Source organism: Echiichthys vipera, assembly GCF_963691815.1.
Source record: "Echiichthys vipera genome assembly, chromosome: 8".
Classification (NCBI taxonomy): Eukaryota; Metazoa; Chordata; class Actinopteri; order Perciformes; family Trachinidae; genus Echiichthys; species Echiichthys vipera.
In genome coordinates, this window is record NC_139833.1 from 11,786,174 (window position 1) to 11,809,759 (window position 23,586).

Genomic DNA, 23,586 nt, shown 5'->3' on the forward strand with positions numbered 1-23,586 from the left:
ATTTATAAATACAACTTTTTAAAGGTTTACTTAAGTTAAGTCAACAAATATATATATATATATTTATTATTGAACAAAGTACAAAAATACAAGGTATACAATAAACAGCACGTTGGTGTCATAATTAATAAATAAATAAAAGAGTACAAAAGAAACCCCAAACATAAAACAAACAATTAAATAAATAATAGTAATTTAAATAAATAAATAATAAATAGTTTTAAAAGGGGCTTCAGTGAAAAACTTTTCATAATGACTCAGTAAGGTATTACTTTTTTTGTTATTTAACAGGACAAGACAGTATGATGATAGTTAAAAATAAAAATACCATGTAATCATGTTCTAGTAGAAACCCAAAATACATAAGTATGAACCTTAAAATGAGCAGAAAACGGGACCTTTAAAGTAAAACCTCCAAAATATACAATAGTCCTTTAATAAATACTACTTTTTAAAAGGTTTTTAATGTTGTATTTTAGTTAAGTCAACAAATATATATATATATATAAATATATATTTTTATTTTAATTAAATGTACAAAAATACAAGGTATACAACAAGAAACAGCACATTGGTGACATAATTAATAAATAAATCAAAGATAGAGCACAAAAAACATAAAACAAACAATTAAATAAAAAATACTAATTTAAATAAACAAATATTAGATAGTTCAAACAGAGGCTTCAGGGAAAAACGTTTCATAATGATTCAGTAAGGTATTATTTTTAGTATACGTTATTTACCAAGATCAGAGATTTAAGCAGGTCAGTTCCAGGAGGAAAGGAGCAGATTTAGGTCTAATTTTGCAATTTTTTGTTTGTGAATAAAGAATTTTGCTTATTAATGTTGATAACAAAGTTCATCAGGTGTTCAAGAGTATTATCTTCTGGGTTAACGTAGTAGCTATTAACATCTTTAAGGGTAAAAGAGTAGACAGAGTTAGCAGCATCCAAGGAATGTGATTCAACATCAGTCCAAATCTTCTTAGATACATCACAATAAAAAAAAACAAATGTGACATTGTTTCTGTATTAATTTCACCGAGTCAACAAATATTGTGTCAGTGTAGGTTATTGCACCACCATAGCACAGTTATCCAGCCCCCTCTGCAGCCTGGTGGTCCTACCTTTGCACCCCGGTCCAGCAGGGGGCGGTAGTGCCCCGTTTGAGCACTTGTGAGTTGCTCAGTCATGTCCGTGTTTACAAGCGAAGCGTGACGTTCAGGGACTCGCTAAAAAACCGTCTCCCGGCGCAAATAAAGCTGCTAATTTTCTTAATAAACGTCCAAAAATGCAGTCGCTGAAAGCTTTTCTCAGCGAGAGACTGACAGCGGCGGCGGAGGAGATATTTGGAGCTGTTGAAAAGACAATAGCAGAGTACAGAGAGGAGGTTTCACGTTCAAAAGATTTAGAAATCGGTCGTCTCAGGATGCAGCTGAAGCTCCTCAAGTCAGGTTGGTTTGAATGGAAGCTGCGTGCAAGCAATCTTGTTTTTAGATCAACTGCACGATTGTGATGTTATCATTTGTCTTTTACCTAGAGCCTCGGTTGGATAGATGCCTCGGAGCCCAGCTGCAGCAGCTCAACCATCACCACCAGCCTCCCCCTCTTTCTCAGCAGCAGCAGCAGCAGCATGAGTCAGTCCCGGCAGTGGAGCCTCCTGAGCCCCAGCACTGTGAGGAGGATGAGTGCAGCAGCATGGAGGAGCACCCAGAGCCCTCACAGGTGAAGAAGGAGCAGCAGCTAAAGAGCCACAGGGATTTCTGGATGGGCCACCACCATGCAGAGCAGCTGGAAGGCCTGGACGCAGACATTAAAGACTTCATCTCGTCTCCTTCCAGTCTGAAAAGCAGCCTTCAGGACCCAACCTTGCCCTTCCACCCTTACCACAACAACCTGGGAGAGGAGAGCAGAGAGAAACCCTACTGCTGCTCTGTTTGTGAAAAGCGTTTCAGTAACTGCTCCCACCTCGCAGCTCACATCAGGACTCACACAGGAGAGAGGCCTTACAGATGTGAATTATGCAGAAAGACTTTTATCACAACAAGCGCTCTGAACAGACACCAGACCATCCACACCGAAGGGAAACACTTTGTCTGTAATTATTGTGGGAAATCCTTCAAATGGATGGAGTCTCTTGGCAGGCACATCAGAAGTGTGCATAAGAGAGATAATACCCCTGAATGACTCTTATTGAAAATACTCTAATGCCTGATAGGTTAGTCATGTTGTCACTGTATGTTAAATCTATGATTTGAGTATAAAAACAACAGAACAAAGAATGTAATGTCTGTTTTCAGTGTGTAATCAGTTATTTTGTGCATGGACCTCACTAAGCCAGTAAATGATGTGCAGATGAATTGGAAAATGTGTTCACAGACAATGTTCACAGTGTTTTTATAAATGACATATGGCAGATGTATTCTTGCAGAATAAAATGTAAATACTACACTATTGTTTAATGTATTCTGCTTTCTGCTGCAGGAACACGAGAAAGGGGAAGTTGCGCAGCGCTCCAGTAGGTGGCAGTAACAGCATTTCATTCACAATCTCACATCTGTCTCCAACAGGATCTGGCAGTGTTCAGACTCTAGTGTCTAATGTACTGAGTATGTGCTTCTTTTCTGGGAACTGACGGTACTCTCAGTCCTTCTTACAGTCAAAATTTTCAGAGGTATCATTTTATTATTCCCAGTGGTGGAAGGCAACTAAGTACATTTACTCAAGTACTTTTAATTATTTTACTTTACTTGAGTGTGACCATTTTCTGCTTCTTTATACTTCCACTCCACTGCATTTAAGAAGGAAATATTGTTTTGTACATTTATTTGACAGCTATAGTTACTAGGGATGCACAGTATAGGTCGGTACCAAGAAATTAAGAGCAGATTTATTGGAAATGTACACTCACCGGCCACTTTATTAGGTACACCTGTCCAACTGCTCGTTAACGCAAATTTCTAATCAGCCAATCACATGGCAGCAACTCAATGCATTTATGCATGTAGACATGAGGAAGATGATCTGCTGCAGTTCAAACCGAGCATCAGAATGGGGAAGAAAGGTGATTGAAGTGACTTTGAACGTGGCATGGTTGTTGGTGCCAGACGGGCTGCTCTGAGTATTTCACAAACTGCTGATCTACTGGGATTTTCACACACAACCATCTCTAGGGTTTACAGAGAATGGTCCAAAAAGAGAAAATATCCATTGAGCGGCAGTTCTGTAGGTGCAAACGCCTTGTTGATGCCAGAGGTCAGAGGAGAATGGCCAGACTGGTTCAAGCTGATAGAAAGACAACAGTAACTCAAATATCCCCTGGTTAAAACAGAGGAACGCAGGAGAGCATCTGTGAACACAAAACCCCACCTACTATCTAGCAGATAGGGAACAGCAGCAGAAGAATATACTGATACTTTATTAAGCACCAGGTGTGCCTAATACAGTTGTTGGTGAGTGTATATTCCCATAATTCAATTATACCTGATCAATGATTGTCCAATAAGAAGCCAAATTTAATTGTATTGATAAGTGCAGCATCTTCAAACTCCTGACACAACAGGTGGCTGTATGCACCTTTAAAGTTGATTTGCATTGGCCAATAAACACGTATTGAGAGAGTTTACGCTGACACGTCTGATTTGACACTTTATGTCAAAGCTTTTTTTTAAATTTTAATTCTTAGGCAAAATGCTCTATAAATGCAAAAGTATGTAAGTTTTTTTGTTGAGTTCGATTTAATTACTGTGATAAATCAAAATATCTGCCAGAAAAGCCCGCCCGTACTTCAGACTTTATAGCAATAATTTGAGAATGCCCTTTCCTGTTTAGAGTGACACGATGCCCAGGTGAATAAAATGACGATGCTTTTCTGAGTGTTTGGGCCAGGCCTTAACGCCCAACATCAGTGCCCAACTTCACACATGCTCTTGTGGCTGAATGGCAGCAAATCCCTGCGACCATCTTCCAAATGTCTCGTGCAAAGCCTTTTTTTTTTTATGAGAATGGACAGGCTGCAGCAACAAAGTTCATGGTGGAGATGTTCGGGGGTCTAATGTTCAGGAGTCCACACAGTTTTGGTTACTGCAGGTTTCCTCTAGTTCACACAAAAAACACAGTCCACTTACCTCCTCAGGGTGAAATTACACAGGGCTTCTCCCCGCTGCCCATTCCATTCACTGCCATTATGAAGTCATTACTTATATTCAGGGGTGAAATTGGGATTCGGTATGCAGGGAGCTGTGTTTCACAGGGTACGTATGCAGCCGCGGTGGGGGTAGAGTTCAATGTTTTGTGTTACAAATAGTAGATACAAGTCTTTAAAGTATCACAGTTTAAGAAATACAGAGTTCATTGTGATTCAAGGCACCTATATTCTTTTTTAGTTCATTTATTTTTCTTTATGTTTCAGCTAGCTTGACTGAAAATAAACTCGAAATGTTGAAGATGACTGTGCCAGTACCCACACTTCATTCATGTCTCACACTGATGTACGTTGTAGAACATCTTGTTGAACTGGATTATTATTTCAGGGTGCTCTCACTTATTAGAGAGAGAGAGATTTTTTTTCTGAGAGCTCTCATGTACATGCAGGTGCTCTGCGCAGTAAAACACTTACTACAAGTGTGCAGAGTAGGCAATTAAAACGATGACACAACATTGAAAATGTGGATTCAAATAAAGATGAATTATGTGCTAGGGCTCTGCTCCAAAGTCTGCAGTGTTGCTCCAAACACAGATTTCACTTGGATGGTTATATGGGGGAGTTATAGGACAACACTTATTCTGTGCTTTTACATCTCAGTCCACATCTTATTTGCAGTTTGGGGGACTGTTTCAGAAAATACCAGAGATAGGTTTTACACTGAATCTCCAAAAAGAGCAATGTGCTTCCCATTAGCTCTGTGGCCAAAGGGCTGCTTCGCTCTCCGATTGCTCCCTTTAAATACTTACACAATGTTTCAGGTATTAGGGGGAACCAATATATTTGCTGAAAAACATCATACTATCATTTGAATAAGTGGTTTACTTTCTACATTTTGTTTGCAACACTCATTTCAATTCTTTACCCTGTGATTGTTTGAATTCTCCAGCTCATACCGTGCACTTAAATAATTTGTACCCACCGTGAAAAAATATATCAGCATCAAAAGCCTTCTTTCTACTTCTTTATGTAGACTGCTGTCATTAAGTGGCAAACCATCCTATCAAAATATGTCATAATAAGTATTTTATGTCCGACAACTCGAACACAGTAAACACTCCACTGTTTCCATCTCTATTAGAGTGAATGTATCCTAGTTATACGGCTTCACAGACAATATAAACCTACTGACCTTAAAAGATTAATGGGAGCAAGATTTAGGTATGGACGTAAGCAGTGAATAGCAGATTCACATCTAAGATTTCATCCATTCTTTTTCTAATTATGAAGGATGTTGTAGAACAAAAATATATCCCACAACAATCACCCATCCATCCGTTCGTTCCAACGGCGCCTCTCTAGCACGTATTAGGCACTGTGCAGGTCACCCGTAATAGATAGATAGATACTTTTATTTGTCTCTGAGGGGGGAATTGGTTTGCAGCATAGTCACAAAGGCATTTCAACATCACAAAGTCACAAACATTATCAGACAACACACAAACATACCAGGAGGAGGAGGAGGAGGAGGAGGAGGAGGAGGAGGAGGAGTAGAAGGAGGAGGAGGACAAGCCAGACCAGCTGGACATCTTCTTTTGAGCAGGAAGGAGTGGCTACAGGGATGAGGTGCTGGTTCATTACCTGTTTAAAATCAAAATTGCTTGTGGAAAGAAAGAAAAGTATTTTTCTGTGCCTCAGTGGCATTACCAACCCAGCAGATGAATAAGAAGAATAACACCTTCAATAAAAGCACAGTTAACACATTTGCAGCATTTTGTTAGGGCCATTAAACAACAGCCGTTTCTTTAGAAAGTACATTCGTTTCTCATTTGAGCTTATGGTCAAGCACAATGCCAAGGCACTTATAGAAGAGATAACAGAAATAAGAAGTTTATAAGACACAAAATAGCTTGTTGGAAAGACCAGCCTGTAAACTTTGTAGCTTAGACACACAAGTAAAATAATAGGCCAAATGAATTCAAAGTGGGATCTTCCAAACAGAATAGATGAGTATGACACAGACACTGTAACTGCTTCTCCATCTTTATCACCCCCAAACAGCTGTTTTATGCAAGTAAAAGTGTAGCCACTATCTTCATAGACCCGTTATTTTCAAACCTGTTCCTCAACCCACAGCACCACTGGTTTTCCATTTTGTTAATCAAATCGTGACTGTTTATAATGTGTTTTTCCAGGTTATGTAATGTAATTGGCCCTGCAGTGAGAGCTCTCCATTTTCAGGCCTAACCGGACCAGTTTTAATCTTGTAGCTTTTCACTGAGATGATGAGGATGCACCTCCCTGGTGTGTAGTTGAAGGAGGCAGAGAGCTCTGGTCACCCGCATGTTGTCTACAAGCACTTGAAATATACTCAGCAAATGCCTCAAGATGATCCTGTGGGATCATTTTCTCCAGGCTGGAGTGGAGGGAGCAAGAGGTCAGATGAGATCCATTGTATGGGTGAGAGAAGGTGAAAAAGGCAACAGACTCCGTTTTCAGCCAGTACTGTGGAGGTTGTCTGTTGATGAATGATGTTTGAGATGTTGATCAAGCAGAGGTTTCATTGACCAGAGTCCGTATCTGTCTATTAAGTGTGGGAGAGGGGGGGTCTGTATGTAATTAATTGAGGCAAACAGAGGAGCTCCAATGTAATTGCTACAATAAAATTGGACATGACAGTCTGAAAGTCCTACCCGGAGTGTATTGGCAAAAATGGACCACAAAAGAGGCAGAGGAGCAAAGCAGCCACTGTCAGCGCTCAGGCAGATGGACAGCAGACAGACACAATAAAGAGTTAGTGGTGGCCATTAGATAATCCTTATGAAGTATGACAGCTCTAGCAGGGAGAGAGGAATGGTTGTGGAGCAAATGCATTGGCAAGAAGAGGCAGCAGAATGTGTTCAAACTGTCACTCTCTGGCAAAACAGGGCTTGAATGTGAAGGTAAAGTAGAAAGGAAGATATTTTTGCCGGAGGGAGCTGTGGGACAGGGACCAAACCAAATTAGTCACTGTTTGTGCAAGGTACGCTGTGCAAGCATCAAACCCAGACATAAGATCTATGAAGGCGTAGCTTGACATAGTCTGTGATAACATTTGGAAGTTGGAGTGTCTTTTTATTTTAGTGTCTGTATGAATGCTTTCTTTGGATAATGGCACAGGGGATAGTTAGATCCCCTCGTATGCAGAAGCAGCTTGTCTTTGTATTTATGCATCTACAAATGTGAGGGTGTGTTTTGTTCTCATTTTTATTTCACTCTCGATTAATTCGGAACACCTTGTTTATTGTGGCTGGTGAAGCGAAGGAGTGCTTATTATTTGGAGAACATTTTAGAGTTCATTAGGCTTGCATGACTTTGGCATCACCTCTTCCGCAGTTGTAATTAAGCAAATGAAACCTTTACGCTGTGGATACAAACTGTCTGTAATAGATGAGAGTGTGACTATAATCATCATAGTACAAGGAGGGTTGGTTTAATCTTTTCAAATTAGTATCACATGTAGATTAGATAAGATAAGATAAGATAAGATAAGATAAGATAAGATAAGATAAGATAAGATTAGATAAGATAAGATACGATGAGATAAGATAAAATTAGATGAAATCAAATCTACCTTTACTGATCCCCAGCAGGAAAATTTGAACGTAGCAGCAGTACAATAGAAAAACAACAGAAGTAAATACAGATGAGTATAGAAGTAACATACATAAATAATAACACATACATTAGGATAGAATACAAATAGAAACTATAGAAGAGTACTTGAGAGGCAAAATAACATGTTAAAGTGGTAAAGCACTATGTTCTCACCAGACTAATAAATGATATAGTTAAGCAACGGCACTCACTGTTACTTAATATATTTTAATATGGTACATTATGAGACAGTGAAGGAAATGAGAGATAGTATAAGGTGCAGTATAGTGGTAATATAAAGTATATAGTAGAATATAGTATAGTGCAGCAATATAACAAATTAAGTTATATAGTTTATAATGTATTGGTTTCATAAAGCACAGGGATGTACTCAGAACTCCTGATTTAAAATTGATATGAAGACATCGTTCATACCAACAGTTCATATGTGGTACTAAAAGTTGGCCAATATGAGAGAATAAGAATTATTTGCAAATATTTATCCCAGATTTGAAAACAAGAGCTGCTAATAATAACGTTTTTTTAAATTTTACATACAAAACTGCTATAAAGGGTGTAATAATAATATGCTAGGCCTATATGAAAAGCATCGCTCAAACCACCTCTTTCATCTTTCCTCCGCACCTTTCACAACATCGTGATCTGCCCTGAGAGAGGACTGATGAAGTGCTAAGAATATCCCCCAGATGTGATGTCACCAGAGGGGAAAATCAGATTTGTCCTGCCGGAGGATACTTTACATTATGTCGACACACTTATTCAAGGTGACTTTTAATGACACACAACCTACATACCAACTCACAAGCATGCCCTATACAGTATCTATATCCAATATCACTCTCCTGACTGAGATGGCTCCTACAGATAAGGCTATCAATCAATGTCACATCAGTACGAGGGGCTTCTTATTGCATGAAGAAAAGGGATGCAGACTTTAGGCCTCTGGAAAACCACGTAAGACTATCTCAATGGATTGATTGCATTTTTATGACAAACATAATGATATTGTAGTTTATTCAGCCAGATCTTGTCCCCCAAATTTCTCGGAGCCAAGCAGTGATTGCGTGTCTTGCAGCACGGAGGCCGTAACCAGTGATCCGTGTCCGTTTTTGAAGGAGATTCCTCCAGCCGGACACGGTAAGAACACACACGGCCCTGAGCCTTCAGCAGTAAATCACACTCTCCCAGCTCCTCCTTTCTTTCTCCTTTTCATTTCTCTCTTTATATTTTTTTCCCCCCCTTTTCATTTTTTACTGTGCAGTAAGGAATGCTCGCTCTACAGGGTGGCTGGTGTTCACTGGAGCGCCTCAACTCCCATGTCTCACACTCATCCCATGTGTCTCCTATTAGCTACACTCAAACCAAGAGAGGGAGGGACGGAGAGAAAGAGGGGGGAGTCAAAAAAAGAGAGAGGGAGGGGTGGGGGGAGGAGAACGAGGAATTTGATATGCTTTGTGCATGAGTGACTTGTATAAAACAAAGACGGGGCATATAGTCTGAATGTACGTGAGCAGGGGGGGTGAAAAATAGTGCAACCATGAATACGCCAGAGACTAGCAAAAAAAGATTATAATTTATTTCCAGATTTTTTTGCCTTCATTTGCATCTTGTTTCACAAGGTAAATTGAAAATAAAAATAAAAATAAAAACCGACTGCCATACCATGAAAATGTAAAAAAATAATACAAATAATATGTACTGTATATATAATTATGTCATTATCAACAAACAGACAACATTAATCATAATAACAATACTATTGATCATAAACATAACGTAACACTAAATCGCTGGTCTCATGCATATAGAACGCCCCTCAGATACAAAAGAGGGGGTAATTACTAAAAATAGAACCAAAAGTTCCACCAGTTCAGAATAAGCGCCTAGCTACATGCAATGACATAAAAGAGACTCATGTACACATTCCTTCTGGCATCAAGTATTTTACACATACTGTACTTCACTATTTCCGGCCCCATCTAATATACTGTACAGAGCACGATACAAAACAGGACTGGAGTTTGAGAACATTATGCAGGGAAGTGCTGGAGTCTGGATCTTCAACACGGTGCAGTCAGCAGGGACTATGTGCAACGTTTTCACGCCCTCCTCCCTCCTTTTGTTAAATCCTTCAAAATCTTCTTGTTTCCTTCAGTGGACCCCCCCCCCCCCCCCCCCGTCCATTAGTCCAGCTTTCGTTTCGAGTCTTTTTTCCTTGATTGTTTCTTCAGTGCTTTTCTTTTGCGTTTCATTTTGCACACATTTCTCCCTCGTTTTTTTCTCCATGCTGCTCTTTGTCGTGCCCCTCCCTCACAGGGTCTTGTCACTTTCTTTCTTCAGGTGACTAAAAGGTCAAAGGATAAGTCATGTTAGAGTGCGTTTTAAAGTTAAAGGTCACAGCTAAGGTTGGGGTCCAGTTTCATCTCACATAATGGCAGCTTTTACTCCCCAAAATAACAGCTCTTTTGGGATTCATTGTAAAGCTTTATTTGAATCAATAGATTATTTTTGACAGAGGTTTCATAAGAGACAAACCCCCTCTTTTCTTTGGAAGGGTGGCCATTTGTAACAAACTAATCAACAGTTTGTGAAGCTGCCAAACATCAGAATTACTAACCTTGGGCTTTTATCTAAAAATACAATTAGTGCTATTCATTTGTTTTTGTAGACTCAACCTCTGATTAAGGCTTGTTAAAAAGCTGATTTTAATGTAATTACCAGATATGTAAATATCTGCTTATTACTGCTTTCCCAACAAAGAACTGTGTCAGGTCGGTTTTTGGTTATTTTCAGTTGTAATTTTAAGGAATGAATGTTCAGTTCGTGCAAGTTTTCTGTTGCAAATAGATTTACAGTAAAAGATTACATACAGATCAGACCTGGTGGCTTAGGCCTTTACACACTGGGTCAGTTAGGACCAAAACTCTAACTCTCTGATTAATTGTTCGAGTAATTTCATCATTATACTGTTTTCTGGTTGATTTTCTTTGTCTTGTATTATAGTATCATAGTATCATATCATGCTAATTTCAAGGTCCCTACTTGTATTTTTGGTTTCTACTTGAACATGTTTGCATTCTTTAATGTTCAAAAAGCACATTGTTTTTCTCTTACTGTCCCTCTGAATGTATATTATAACATAAATTACCCGTATTAACCTTCTTTCTGAAACAGTGCCTTTCTACAAGTGCCTAGGCTCCTCTGATTGGCTTGCAAGAAAAACATGGCTAGTAAAATAAGATAGTTCTTAAGCCGTATGTGGAGATACTCAGATGGAGGGCAGTGTATTTTAAGGAACCTGCCTCTGACACAGTAAGGGAAGCCAAATCTGAATGGCTTGTTGATTCCCATGTTTTCTGATCTAGGCAGCCCAGACTGAGTTGTCTGTTTTCACAAAGTTTTTCACAATATATTTGGACTGCAAACAAAAATATTTGGAGGACAACACCTTGAGCCTTGGGAAGTTTTGATGGGCATTTTGCACTGTTTTCCTACATTTTATTGACACGTTATCAATTAATAGAAACAATCATCAAAATCTTTGCTGTATTATCAAAAGCTGTTACAATGGATGCACACACACACACACACGCACGCGCACACACACACACACACACACACACACACACACACATACACACACACGCACGCACGCACGCACACACGCACACACACACACACACACACACACACACACACACACACACACACACACACACACACACACACACACACACACACACACACACACACACACACACCTATACCTGTAATACTCGTCCTGGGTGAGGGAGTGGTGGTGATGGATCCACTGTTGTTCCAGGGCCAGTCTCTGGATCTGCAGCTCTGCGCTTTGGGCCTGCTGCATGGCCTGGAGCTGATGGGCTGCCGACATGGGACCAGTGAGGGAGGACGGCTGGGGCAGATCACGGAAAGGAGCACCTGTTAAAATAAATTTTAAAAAATAAAGGAAGAGGAGGAGAGAGGAGGAGCAGGTAGGGGGTACAAAAGGAAAACGGAGAAATAAAGGGGGCGAAGGGGTACCGAGGTCAATCATCGTCATCATATTCAAAAAGTCTATTCATAAACTTTCAGCACTGTGGAGTTTTTTAGAGAGAAAAACTGAACAAGTACATGGACGAGGAGCCTTCTCCTCACCGAACAGCTGTTGGCGGAGCACCTCGCTGTCAGTGAGGGGGTGAGCCAGGATGGGGGTGCCTAGTGTGGCTCCTGGGTAAGGGAGGCGTGTCAAAGGAGACCCCGACGCCAACGGGTCCATCAGGGGGTGTACCCCGCCCGTCGCTGGATGCCAGTGATGTAATAGGAAATACAGGAGATATTTAATAAGAGTAAATTATGAATTCAAGAGAAGATAATGCACAAAGCATGGAAATACATTACTGCTACATTTAAGCAGCACATGAGACATGCTGAGACAATTGAATAAAATCTGGACTCTGGTTGCAAAACAAAGTCACTGAAAAGAATGGCTTTTGCTAAAGCGTAAATGTAGTGAAATTAAATGCAAATATTAATATCCATCCATCCATTATCTGTAACCGCTTATGCTTTACAGGGTCATGGGGGGTTGGAGCCAATTCTAGCTGACATTGGGCGAGAGGCGGGGTACACCGGACTATCACGGGACTGACACAAGTAGAGATAGACAACCAGTGACACTCACATTCACACCTATGGGCAATTTAGAGTCACCAATTAACCTAATTGACTTAACATGCATGTTTTTTGAACTGTGGGAGGAAGCCGGATGACCCGGAGAAAACTTGCTGACACGGGGAAAACATGAAAACTCCACACTGAAGGGCCAAAGCCGGACAGCAGGTTCGAACCCAGAACCCTTTTGTTTGTGAGAACCCATGCCAACAACTGCACCACCGTGCCACTCTAAATAATAATATGCATATTTAAACTTTAAACATGAACTCTTTGAAAGAAACAAAGGGCTTCTCTTGTTACATTTTCTGCTGATTGGTGTTTCCAAACAGATCTGAGCGAACTAACGCTTCTTTAAGAACTTTGAACATTTGAACAAATGAGGTGTCTCAGCAAAAACTATGACCCTGTGTCACTTCAAAACAAGGGGAATCTGTGTTCAGTGGTGAACTACATTAATACAAAAATGATTCATACTGAAGTTAAAGGATAAGGCTGGTTTGTTTTTCTTGCTGTCCACAATTCAAAAAGATCAAACCTAGTCCAGCTCTCAATACTTTCCCACTTCACTGCCCTGTCTGTGGAAAACAAGCCTAGTTGTTCCTACTGAAGATGTAAACCTTTAAAAATGAGTCAAATATATAGATTTCTCAGTAATTTCCTAAAACATTGGAGCATTCAAGCAAATATTACTCGAACAGGAGTGAGTGTGGCATTTCTTTGGGACTATTTTCAGCCACAAACACATTTGGTGTGTTGATCTAACATTCAGTGCAGCATAGTCAATGTGAGATCAACTCAAAATAAACTACAGTGCACATCATAAAGAAGGAATGTGTCGTCAAGTGCATCAGTGTGGCTGTTCTACAACAATGGAGGTCTATGTTGATGGAATATTGCTAGCCTTATCCTTCACTTATTTAGTATGCAAATCTTGCACGTCAAAACTTAAAAATTGAGTTTTTTCACAACCTAATGTTTTCGTAGTAACATATCTGTGTAATCTCAAGGCACTTGACAATGATAATGACAGCATTTGTAGTAGAAGTGGTTAGTACCTGTGTCTTGCTGGTGCAGGTGAAGATGTGAGTGGATATGTGAATGCTGGTGATGATGAGGTGTCACATTTAACATCTGAAGACGCCCCAGATTCTCTCCTCCACCTCCGTTTCCTCCTGTTCCTCCTCCACTTCCCCCTCCTCCTCCATTTCCACCACTTCCTCCCCTTTCTCTCTCCCTTTCTCTTTCTCGCTCTCTGTCCCCAAATGCCGGCAAAGCTGCTCTGTCTCTCTCCCTCTCCCGCTCTCTTTCCCCACTCCTGTCGCGCTCATAAGAGGCAGGAGAGCGAGTGGGAGTGGGGTAGTTCTCAGGGGGAGCAGCTGGAGCAGTGGCTGGTGGCAAATGAGAGGACAGGGAGCTGGGAAAAGAAGAATGGGGGACTGGGTGATGAAGTGAGGAGGCGTTGGAGGTCGGCGGAGCAGGTGGAGGAGGAGCTGGCGGAGGAGCAGCAGGGCCTGCTGGGGCTGGGGGGGCAGCCGGTGGTGCAGAGGATGGGTGAGTGGGGAGAGAGGGTGTTAGGAGAGATGAAGGGGGTGGATTGGACAGGGACTGAGGGGCAGGAGGGTTGGGAGGTCGAGTTACTGGGGTCATGGTTGGGTTCTGGAGATGTGGGGGGCCAGGAGGAGCTGGGGGAGGAGGAGTGCCATAGAGTGACACCTCATTAGCTCCCGCTGCACCTCCTCCCAGTAGCAAGGAGTGTGCGTGGGCATGTGCATGGGCATGTGCATGTGCATGTGCATGAGCATTGGCATGGGCATGGGCATGGGCATGGGCATGTGCATGAGCATGGGCATGAGCATGGGCATGAGAATGAGAGTGAGCAAGGGCGAGAGCTGCGTGATCAGGTATGGCCCCTTGTGGGTAAACCCGATCCTCACTCTTAAATTCAAATCCTTGCTTTATTCTCTCACGATGTGCAGCCACTGCATGAGGAAAGCCGACTCCTCCTAGCCCTGCACCCCCAATCCCTCCATGTATTGGGCCTCCTGCCATCCCAGCATGGCCTCCAACACCTGGACCCCCTTCAAGGCTGCCACCATACAAAAAGCCCAAGATGGCTGCAGCTGTAGCTGCATCCGTAGGCAGGTGATGCGGGTGGCCTAAAGCATGATTCTGGAACTGAGGAAGGAAGAATGAGGGATGGACATGGGGATGGCCATGGTGAATTTGTGCGTGGTGTGCCTGGGCACGACTTGCTCCGAGTGGAGACATTGCATGAGGGCGAGCATACTCGCTCAGGGTTCTCAGTGCTGGGGTGTCAGGGCCCAGATATGGACCTCCTAAACCTATTCCCAGGGCTCCCTGGGGACCAACCACTGTTGATGCCCCACCCATGGATGGCAGGAGGAGGGAGTGGGGGATAGAGTGAGCTAGGCTTGGGTGAAGATGGTGCGCTTGAGCAAGGTGAGCGTGCGGATGTGAGTGATGATGCTGGGGATGAGGGGGAGGGTGGGAGACAGAGTTGCCCGAGGAAGAGGAGGAAGAAGATGAAGGGTCGAGGATGATAGAAGATGAGGAGGGGAAGAAGAGAGAGGAGCCCTGGCGACCCCCTCCAGCGGCGTTGGCGTCCTTCTGCTGCTGCAGAGAAAACAGTAAAAGAGAGTAAATCACATCTGCTCTGATCTGCTTTACTCCCCTCCCGTTAAAATGACCAATTTAATCGACATCAACTCCATTAAATCTGATACGCTGCATGATTATTACGCTCAAATGTGCACACCTGTAGATGCCGATCCAGTTCCCTCTCACGCTCACGCTCCCTCTCTCGTTCCCTCTCTTTTTCTCTGAGGTCTCTGGCACGCTGCTCGACTTCCCTGCGAGCCCTTTCGATCACCTCATTCCTTTTCTTCCACAGTTTGGAGCCATCCAATGGGACAAACAGGACATCACTGCGGGCACAGGAATTCCCGCTGCCACGATCAAGGACCTTGTGAAACCTGGACACAAGTGGCAAAGCAGAGCATTTCATTACTTTAACCACCAGAAGTCAGAATTACCATCATAATCTGACAATCAATCTGATCACATAAAGACAGAGCGATACAGTGACACTCTCAGATAGGAAGGTGTTATTTGGACTTTACCTTGCTGATTGGCTGGCGTGGATAGGAATGTCTACAGGTTTTGGTTCAGGAGAAGGGCTTCTCAACACCGGTGGTGGGCTTTCACTCTCTTCTCTTTCTTCTATTGGTTCCTCTTTGATAACAGGTGTGGGGGGTGGGGCCGAATCCAAATGTCCATCTCCACCAGGGAGTGAAGAACTGGAGGCAGGGGTCGAAATGCTACTGCTGTTGTTGGCTGAGTTACTAAGAGGTGGTGGTCCTTTAGAGACATTTTGAGGCGAGAGTGATTGCGAGTTGGTATTGCTGCTATTGGGTGCGTTACTGTTGCTATTGCTGTTGCTCATGTTACTGCCACTGTTCCCATTGGAGTGGTATGTTCCACTGAAGGGAGGGTGGCTGTTCAAAGTGCCATGGAAAGGGGAGGGGCGACATCCAGGTGAACAACTAGATGACCCACCTGGCCCAGGAAGTGGCATGTTGGGTCCAGATGAGGGGCCAGGGGGAAAAGATGAGAAGCCTCCCATCTGATTTGTGGATGGGCTGGGTACTGGAGATAGGGGTGTTGGAGGAGTCTGGGCAGAGGACTGGTAGTGCTGGGGACGTACATTGGATGCCAAACCTGATGGGGGTGGCTGGGTGTGAGAGGTTTGGGGTGGTGGTAGACCAGCCTGAGGTGGTGGAGGGGGATAGGGAGCGTTCGAAGGGTGTCCATGATGACTGGAAGAGGAGGACGGAGAGAGTGCAGGAGGCTGATTTGAGCCTCCACGGTTTTGGTACAGAGCAGAATCTCGCAGGTTAGAGTCTCTCTCTCTGTCTCTGGGTCCAGACTGGTAGTGGGGGTGAGGTGGGTGGGGGTGATGTGTTCCTCCAGGCCCCGAATACTCTCGTCCCAGGTTTGGGGTCACACCAGGGGGGTTGAGGTACTCTCGATTTGTGCCAGTGGAAGGAGGAGCCCCAGCAGGAAAGTCTTTTCCTCCAGTGGGAGGATACTCTCTGTGAAAGTGGTCTGCTCCAGAGGAAGGAGTTTGTGCCTGGTCCAATGGAGGAGGGAAGTCCCGGTTGGATGAGTTTGGTGGATGTGGGTGAGGGTGTGGCGGCAGGGAAGAGTGGGAAGGGTGACTTGGGTTGTTTTGAGGTGATGCAGGTGGGTCTCGGTTCAGCAAAGGGGTGGCAGGTAGTCCACTCGTTGAACTTGGGGGGTTTCCCTGGGGGGTGGAGTTGTTGTTTGGGTTGTTGCTGTTACCCACAACCTCTCTTGTCTGGCCTCCAAACTCACCCCATCTGCCTCCATCTTTGTCTCTGGGATGCCCCCCTCCAGTTCCATTGGGGCCAAAGTCTCTACTCTGGTTTTGGTTTGGCAGAGGAAACTCCCTCCCTGCATCCCGTTCTCTTTCCCTTTCTCGCTCTCTGTCTCTGAAAGCTGAACCAAAGTCTCTTCTTTCAGAACCCAGGTTAGGTCCATCTCTCCCAGAACCTTGGAACTCCCGGCTCTGACCCCCAAACTCCCTGCCTTGGATGCTGTTGGACCCACCACAAGCACTATTACTACTACCCCCACTATTATTGGTACTGCTGTTGCCAATGGGTGCAGAGAACTCTCTGTTGATCTCTCTCCCCCCACACTCCCCCCTCACTCCTCTCTCCCGCTCTCCTGCAGCCCCCCTCTCTCTGTCCCCTCCCCCTCCAGCGTACCTGGGAAGGTACTCCCTGTGGGGGTGGGGGTGAGGATGGGGGAGGTAAGAGGGGTGGGAGGAGGAGTGGCGAGAGGATGGAGGGTTGTAAACAGAGGGAAGTTGCTGCTGTTGCACTGGGGGCTGGTGCTGTGGTTGATGTGGGTGGTGGTTGCCAGGGTAACGGGTGTAGCCCCAGTTCCCCTGGCAGCCAGTTGCTGTGCCACCCTGCCAGCTGGTGGAGCTGTAGTGATGAGGGTGAGTGGAGGGTTGGGTCTGAGGCTGGGATTGTGGTTGGGATCCAGTCTGTGGCAACAGAGAAGGAGGAGTGGACTGAGACTTGTCCAGGAGTTTGTCTGCCTTTTCTATTTTGTCTCTCTCTATCTTAACCTCAGCAGGCAGGTTTTGTCCCCCGAGCTCCAGGGGCTTCAGAGCAGGTGGAGGAGGAAGAGGAGGGGGTAAAGAGTGGGAAATATTTGGGCTGTTATGGGGAAAATCTCCTCCTGTGATAGTTGTCTTGGTCACACACTGCGTGCTGGCTTTGGAATTCATTCTGCTGCCACTAAGTGCACCGTCAACGCCCGTCGGCCCACCGTACTCAACTTTACACATCAATTTGGAGTCCAGGGAGAAATAGGACTTCCTCCCACTATTGCTGTCGTTTGATGAATCTCCTGCTCCACGGAGAGAAGGATTCAGGACAGAGGAAGAGCATGGAGCAGACGGGGGCTTGAGAGACGGACAGTCTTCAATTCGTGCATCCATCTCCCGCTTTTCTCCATCTCCACAGGACTCATCCCCTCTCCCCTCTCGTAGTGCTCTCCTGTCGTCTCCTGCTACCTTCCCCACTCCTCCCTCCTTGCCTTTCTCCCGTTCCCTATCTCCTTGCTTTGGTGAGTCGGGGCCATCGGAATCAGAGTCCAGGCTACCCAAAGGGGAAGCAGAGAGACTTGGGGATGAGGAACGATTGTCCTGGTCTATATCCCGCCCACTGCTCAGACTACTGCTGCTGTTGGCTAGGCTCCCCACAACTGAGCTCCTGCTGCCCTGGGATTGGCCATCTTCGTTGTCACTCTCGCGGGATTGGCTGGCAACCGAGGTTGGAGGTGGGACAGTGGAAGGAGCCGAGCTGTCAGTTGAATGTGTTGATGTTGGAGCGTTTGGAGTAGAAGCCGTATCCTGTCGAGAAAAGATCATTTGTGGATGAGGTAAAAATGGAAATTCCGTAATGTGTTCACAATGTAGAAGCACAGAATATAACTCTTAGCAGCGTAGACAGTGCCTTTTTGTATGATTTAGCTGAATCAAAGCTTCATAATTAGTCTTTATATAACAGGTTGATGAAATGTAACACAAACCTGAACTTTCTGCCTCTTTGGAGGAGACACAAGTTCCTCCCCCTCACTCTCTGATGAATCATGCCCTTGTGATCTGCGACTGAAGCGATTTCCAGCCAATTCCTCACCAGCACCTCTTTGCTAAAACAACACACAAGACTTTTATTTCTGTAGTGAAGCTTTTGAATCCCTAATAGGCCTGTGACTGTTTTTAGAACAAAGCCGCACTTGCACGCACACATACAAAACATCAATGTCAAACACGAAACATCAGAGATTTCAAAGTGCTACATTGTAAAACACACAATCGAACAATACTGACACTGCAAGGGTATGCCTGTGGCAATCATACTGATGACTCATGCACTGAGACACACACACACACACACACACACACACACACACACACACGCACGCGCACACACACACACACACACACGCACACACACACACACACACACACACACACACGCACACACACGCACACACACACACACACACACACAAGCACACACACACGCGCACACACACACACACACACACACACACACAAAATTCAATACACAGGGACAGTACTTTATTGCTCATGACTCTTGTCCTTGCATGCACACACAGAAACATGGCCAAAACATTGACAGCAAAGAAGGATAGACAAAAGAGGTGAGCTCTAACCGTCTGTCTATCATTGCGTTCAGGGCGAGTGGGGCTGGCGTGCGGGCGTCTGCCCCTTCTATCCTCACTCGCCCCTCTCCGTCTCCCACTGCGCATGGGCATCTGCAAAATCCAAAGTCCAGCAAAGGAGGAAGATATAGACGGGAAGGGAACAGCATTAAATATTAAAACAATGTAGAGTTACAGGAATAAAGAGCTATACAGACAGAAATATGAGATGCGTTGATTGTGGTGAAAATAGAGTTTATACAAGCCAAAAAGAAAGGCAAGTTTGTTCCATTTGAGGTGGAATGTAGAAAGGACAACAACGAGTGAGGAGTAGAAAATGGGAGGGAGGCAAAAGAGGAACAGGCCATAATAGACAGAAGGCCACGGAGAGGAGGGAGAAATTGTAAGCAGAGGAAAAAAATCAAATAAAAACCAAATAAATAATTTACATCTTAGTCATCCTGGTTATTTTGAAGCACTATCACATACTGAACTAATTAGGATGTAGCCACACTCCCAAATGTGCTACATAGGCAGGTACACAATCTCTGACCTCATTGTAAAAAATATATATATATATGTAGGCCTTGTTCATACCGATTCTTTGTGTGTCCGTGTTTTCATTACTTCTTCTTTAAAACGCCCATTTTACAACACAAGCCATTGCAGGGACTGAACTGGTTCCTGTTGCTTACTGACTGGCTGTTTGTTACACCATGAGAGCTAGCAAAACCTGTAAAGAAGCATAAACAAAGAAGGCATTATTGAGTCTTTATCAAATCCTACAGAGAATTCAAGGTTTTTGCTGCAGAACAATCGTAAAGATGCAGCGATAATAAGCAATATTGTTTTGCTATCTGCACCAACTGTGGTGTTTTTTGTGACATTATGAAAACATCTGAGTTTTTTAACTGCAAAAGCACTGTTGCAACATTTTAAATTCCCAGCATGCTTCACGCTGTATCGGCACAACTGCTTTTCATTGCGCTCCAAACTGTTTCCTCTCTGCCTTCTGTCTTCACCACAGCAGGAAAAAAACAATCCACATGCACAATTGGTTAACCTGCTCACACTAACAGAATGCACAGGTCTAAGTATCGTATAATTGGGTGCTATAACATTAAAACAAGTGATAATAACAGAGGAGCAGAGAAGGTGCTGGTTGGTCGGCTGCATTTTGGATGGCGGCCTGCAGAAGACTCCAGCAAACATCTTGAGGAAATTGGGACCACACCCCCCCCCCCCCTCCTTCCACCTTCACCACAACAGCCAAAACCCACAGCCACTTGTGGTTAACCCACATGACCCGGTTATGGCCGGGCAGAATCGCATTCTTATTTATTTATCCAGCCAGCCAACCAACCATTAGAGGAAATGCACAATGTCAGGAGCCTTTATCCATTTGGGTGTGTGGACTATACTTCACTTGCAAGGGCTCGGCCCCAATCCATTCATTCATGTACCACTATGATGAAAAAATGGCTCATGTATATTAAATAAGGATATAAATAGTCCACACCACTGGATGTTAAAAAAATAAATAATTGGCAGAACAGTTAGCAGAGAGCTATTGTACACTCTGCTATGCAGCCAGTTAATACAGAAGCCACACACTGATTTTTCTGTGTTTGATTCATGTTAATCCTGTAGCAGCTCCACTACACATGGCTATGCATTAATTATTAGTGCATTACTGCAGTGACTGATCCAATCAGAGTAAAAACCTTAACTCTCACAATCACAGTTCACACTTCATATGCATAATAGATAAACATGACATTTTTTTTAAGGCAATGCAGCCTCAGACTATAAGTTCATCACACAGGAAACATTCAGTGCCCGGTGGGGGTTACTGTATACATAATGCATCTCAGTTACAGGTGGCAGCTCCTGGCCTGTCTGAGGTCCAGTGGCAGGTCCTTATTGACCATGGTCAGTAAACAACTAGGACGCAAACGCATCACTAACATACACCGGCATTAACATAGCCCTTGCACGCTCATCATGCGCGAGCACACAACAGCACATGCATTATTATCAACAAATTGACTGACTGCATGTGATGCAGAGCAGCAGCATGCAGTTTGCTCTGCTTACATCACCAGCGAGCGGGCGAGCACTGCAACGACTCTTTCTTCTTGCGAATGTTATTGATACACATGCAGAGAGGAGACCGGCCAAAAGCTGCTCTATGCCGCCCGCCTCTCAAGACTACCACGGCGGAACACGGTCCACCTATACGACGGGAGAAAGAGAGAGAGAGAGAGAGAGAGAGCAGTGGCGTGGAGCAGCACATACATGTCCACAATCAGAATGGATGCCTGTGTGCAGTGCTGTTTTCTAGACGCTGCACATCTTAAAAAAAAAAAAGCGAAAAAAAAAAAAAAGAAAGATGATATGGAATGGCGAATCATGGCATTTCGCACCGGCTCTCCCTTCCCTTCTCCCCCTTTTTCCTCGCTGGAATGTGGGTGCGCGTCGTGCACTCTATTAACATGAATTCACCGGGACATGATTTAGCCATAACGCAGGAGTATGCTCATAATTAAAGCACAAAGGGAGAAGAAAAAAGGGGAGGGAGAGGACAAACGTGGCCAGCAGGAATAGCTCCAAACACACAGCATATAAGCCTACATCATTTTGTTCTTCTTCTTTTACTTACCTATAATATCCAGCGATGCGTGCTCTCACTCTCCCCTCTTTCCTTTCTCTCCCACTGTTTTGTCGTTTTATGTTGCACGCTGACACGCACACCTCAGAGCCCAGGCGTCTGTCAACAACAGAGGAGGCTTGTGCTGGCTCATATTGCAACGGGCTCCCGATAACAACAATAATGCAGAAGAAAATCTCTTTCTATTCGTTGCAGGAAAAAAACAGGGGTGCCAACTGAAGACTACAAATTGATGCGTATACCCTCGCCTCTTCCCCACCCCCTTTCGCCCCCTTTTTCTTTTTCTTTGCCCCCCTCTCTCCCACCCTATCTACTCCCCCTCTTCCTCTAAGACGACTTGCACTTTTTTTTTTAAATATCCCCTCTCCCCGGTCCTTACAGTCACAATTTTTTAGCGGAGGGGTGAGCCAGAGAGAGGGATGCACGTCGGGTGAGAGAAAGGGAGAGAGGAGAGGGCGTGATTTGCATGAGGAGAGAGGGGGAGGATAGAGGAGGAGGAGGAGGAGGAGGAGGAGAAGGAGGGAGTAGTGAAGCAGGGAGAAGGAGGAAGAGAGAGGCGCAGAGAGAGGGCCAAAACTCTGAAGAGGGAGGGGATCAAGAGGGAGGGTCTCTCTCTGTCTCTGTTGCCTAGTCCCTCCAGAGTCACCTTTACTGTATGGAGAGCTCTGCTCCAGACTGAATAACTATAGCTGTTCCGCTTTCTCTCGCGATGAACCCTGAAGAGGAAGAAATGTCCAATAGGCTTCTAGGTCTTTGTTCTTGCAGGCCTCACTTATTTCAACGCCAAACAAGCTGCATAAAGAGAAAATACACGCGTCTAATCGCGTGAGCATTTTAATGACAGTGTCAGGGACTTAACAAAGACAGCTCCAACAACGTTTGGGATAATTCAACAATTGAGAAATTAACATTAAATCGTGCTCTAGGTTGTGCGTAACGTGTGTGTCCAGCAGCTCCCTGTGTGTGTGTGTGTCTGTGTGTGTGTGTGTGTGTGTGTGTGTCTGGGGGGAAGCTTGCAGCGGTGTGTCCAGTCAAGCGGCTCTGCAGACCTCCTCCTCCCCTCCGCTCCGCTGCTGTCGCTCTCCCTCTCTCTCTCTTTCTCTCTCCCCTTCACGCAGCCCCCTGTCCCGTCTCCTATTGTGTGGTAACCATGGAAACCGGACCGGAGACTGTACCCGCTGCGCCTGCGCGGCTCCAGCCTTTTCCTTCATCATCATCACCAGCAGCAGCGGCAGCGGCAGCGGCACCGGCACGAGAAGGGAAGCGAGGCCTCGCCGCGCTCGCGCTCCCTCTGCTGCTCGAGCTGCGTGTGCACCTGATCACTCTTCTGCAGCCGCGCGACGTTACAATGTAGCAGTGGTGGGAGTCAAAGTATGCATTCAAATATTTATGTTTAGTACAAAAGTGTTGACATAAAAAAGTACTAAAAGTACCGACAGTAAAAGTTGGCTACTCATTATACAGCAATGACCCATTTCAGAATAATATATATTATATCATTATAGTTACTAATGCATTAATGCAAAGTTTAACTATTTTATAAACTTTACCTGTTGGGTAGTTTGTGAATTTCCCCTGAGGATCAATCAAATCTTATTTTATCTTAATCTATAATAATACATCACAATCAATGTCTTGGTAATATTATG

At 44.3% G+C, this 23,586-nt stretch overlaps 1 protein-coding gene across 5 annotated transcripts; it reads right to left on the reverse strand.

Moving 5' to 3' along the window:
* Nucleotides 1-9,364: 9,364 nt before the first annotated feature.
* Nucleotides 9,365-22,172, reverse strand: atn1 (atrophin 1). 5 transcript variants are annotated; one of them, XM_083918750.1, is made up of 10 exons: nucleotides 21,929-22,172; nucleotides 19,864-19,999; nucleotides 19,279-19,380; nucleotides 18,628-18,747; nucleotides 15,621-18,448; nucleotides 15,257-15,473; nucleotides 13,536-15,111; nucleotides 11,962-12,105; nucleotides 11,571-11,745; nucleotides 9,365-10,147 (listed from the first exon to the last, which is right to left on the reverse strand). In XM_083918750.1, exons 2-10 carry the CDS (start codon nucleotides 19,888-19,890, stop codon nucleotides 10,114-10,116), a joined length of 5,223 nt encoding a protein of 1,740 aa, XP_083774876.1. In that variant the 5' UTR covers nucleotides 19,891-19,999; nucleotides 21,929-22,172; the 3' UTR covers nucleotides 9,365-10,113. The 5 variants fall into 5 exon arrangements, with proteins under 5 accessions (XP_083774876.1, XP_083774873.1, XP_083774874.1 ...); XM_083918747.1 differs by having other exon boundaries at nucleotides 11,938-12,105; XM_083918748.1 differs by having other exon boundaries at nucleotides 13,536-15,114.
* Between the last annotated feature and the right edge of the window lie 1,414 nt (nucleotides 22,173-23,586).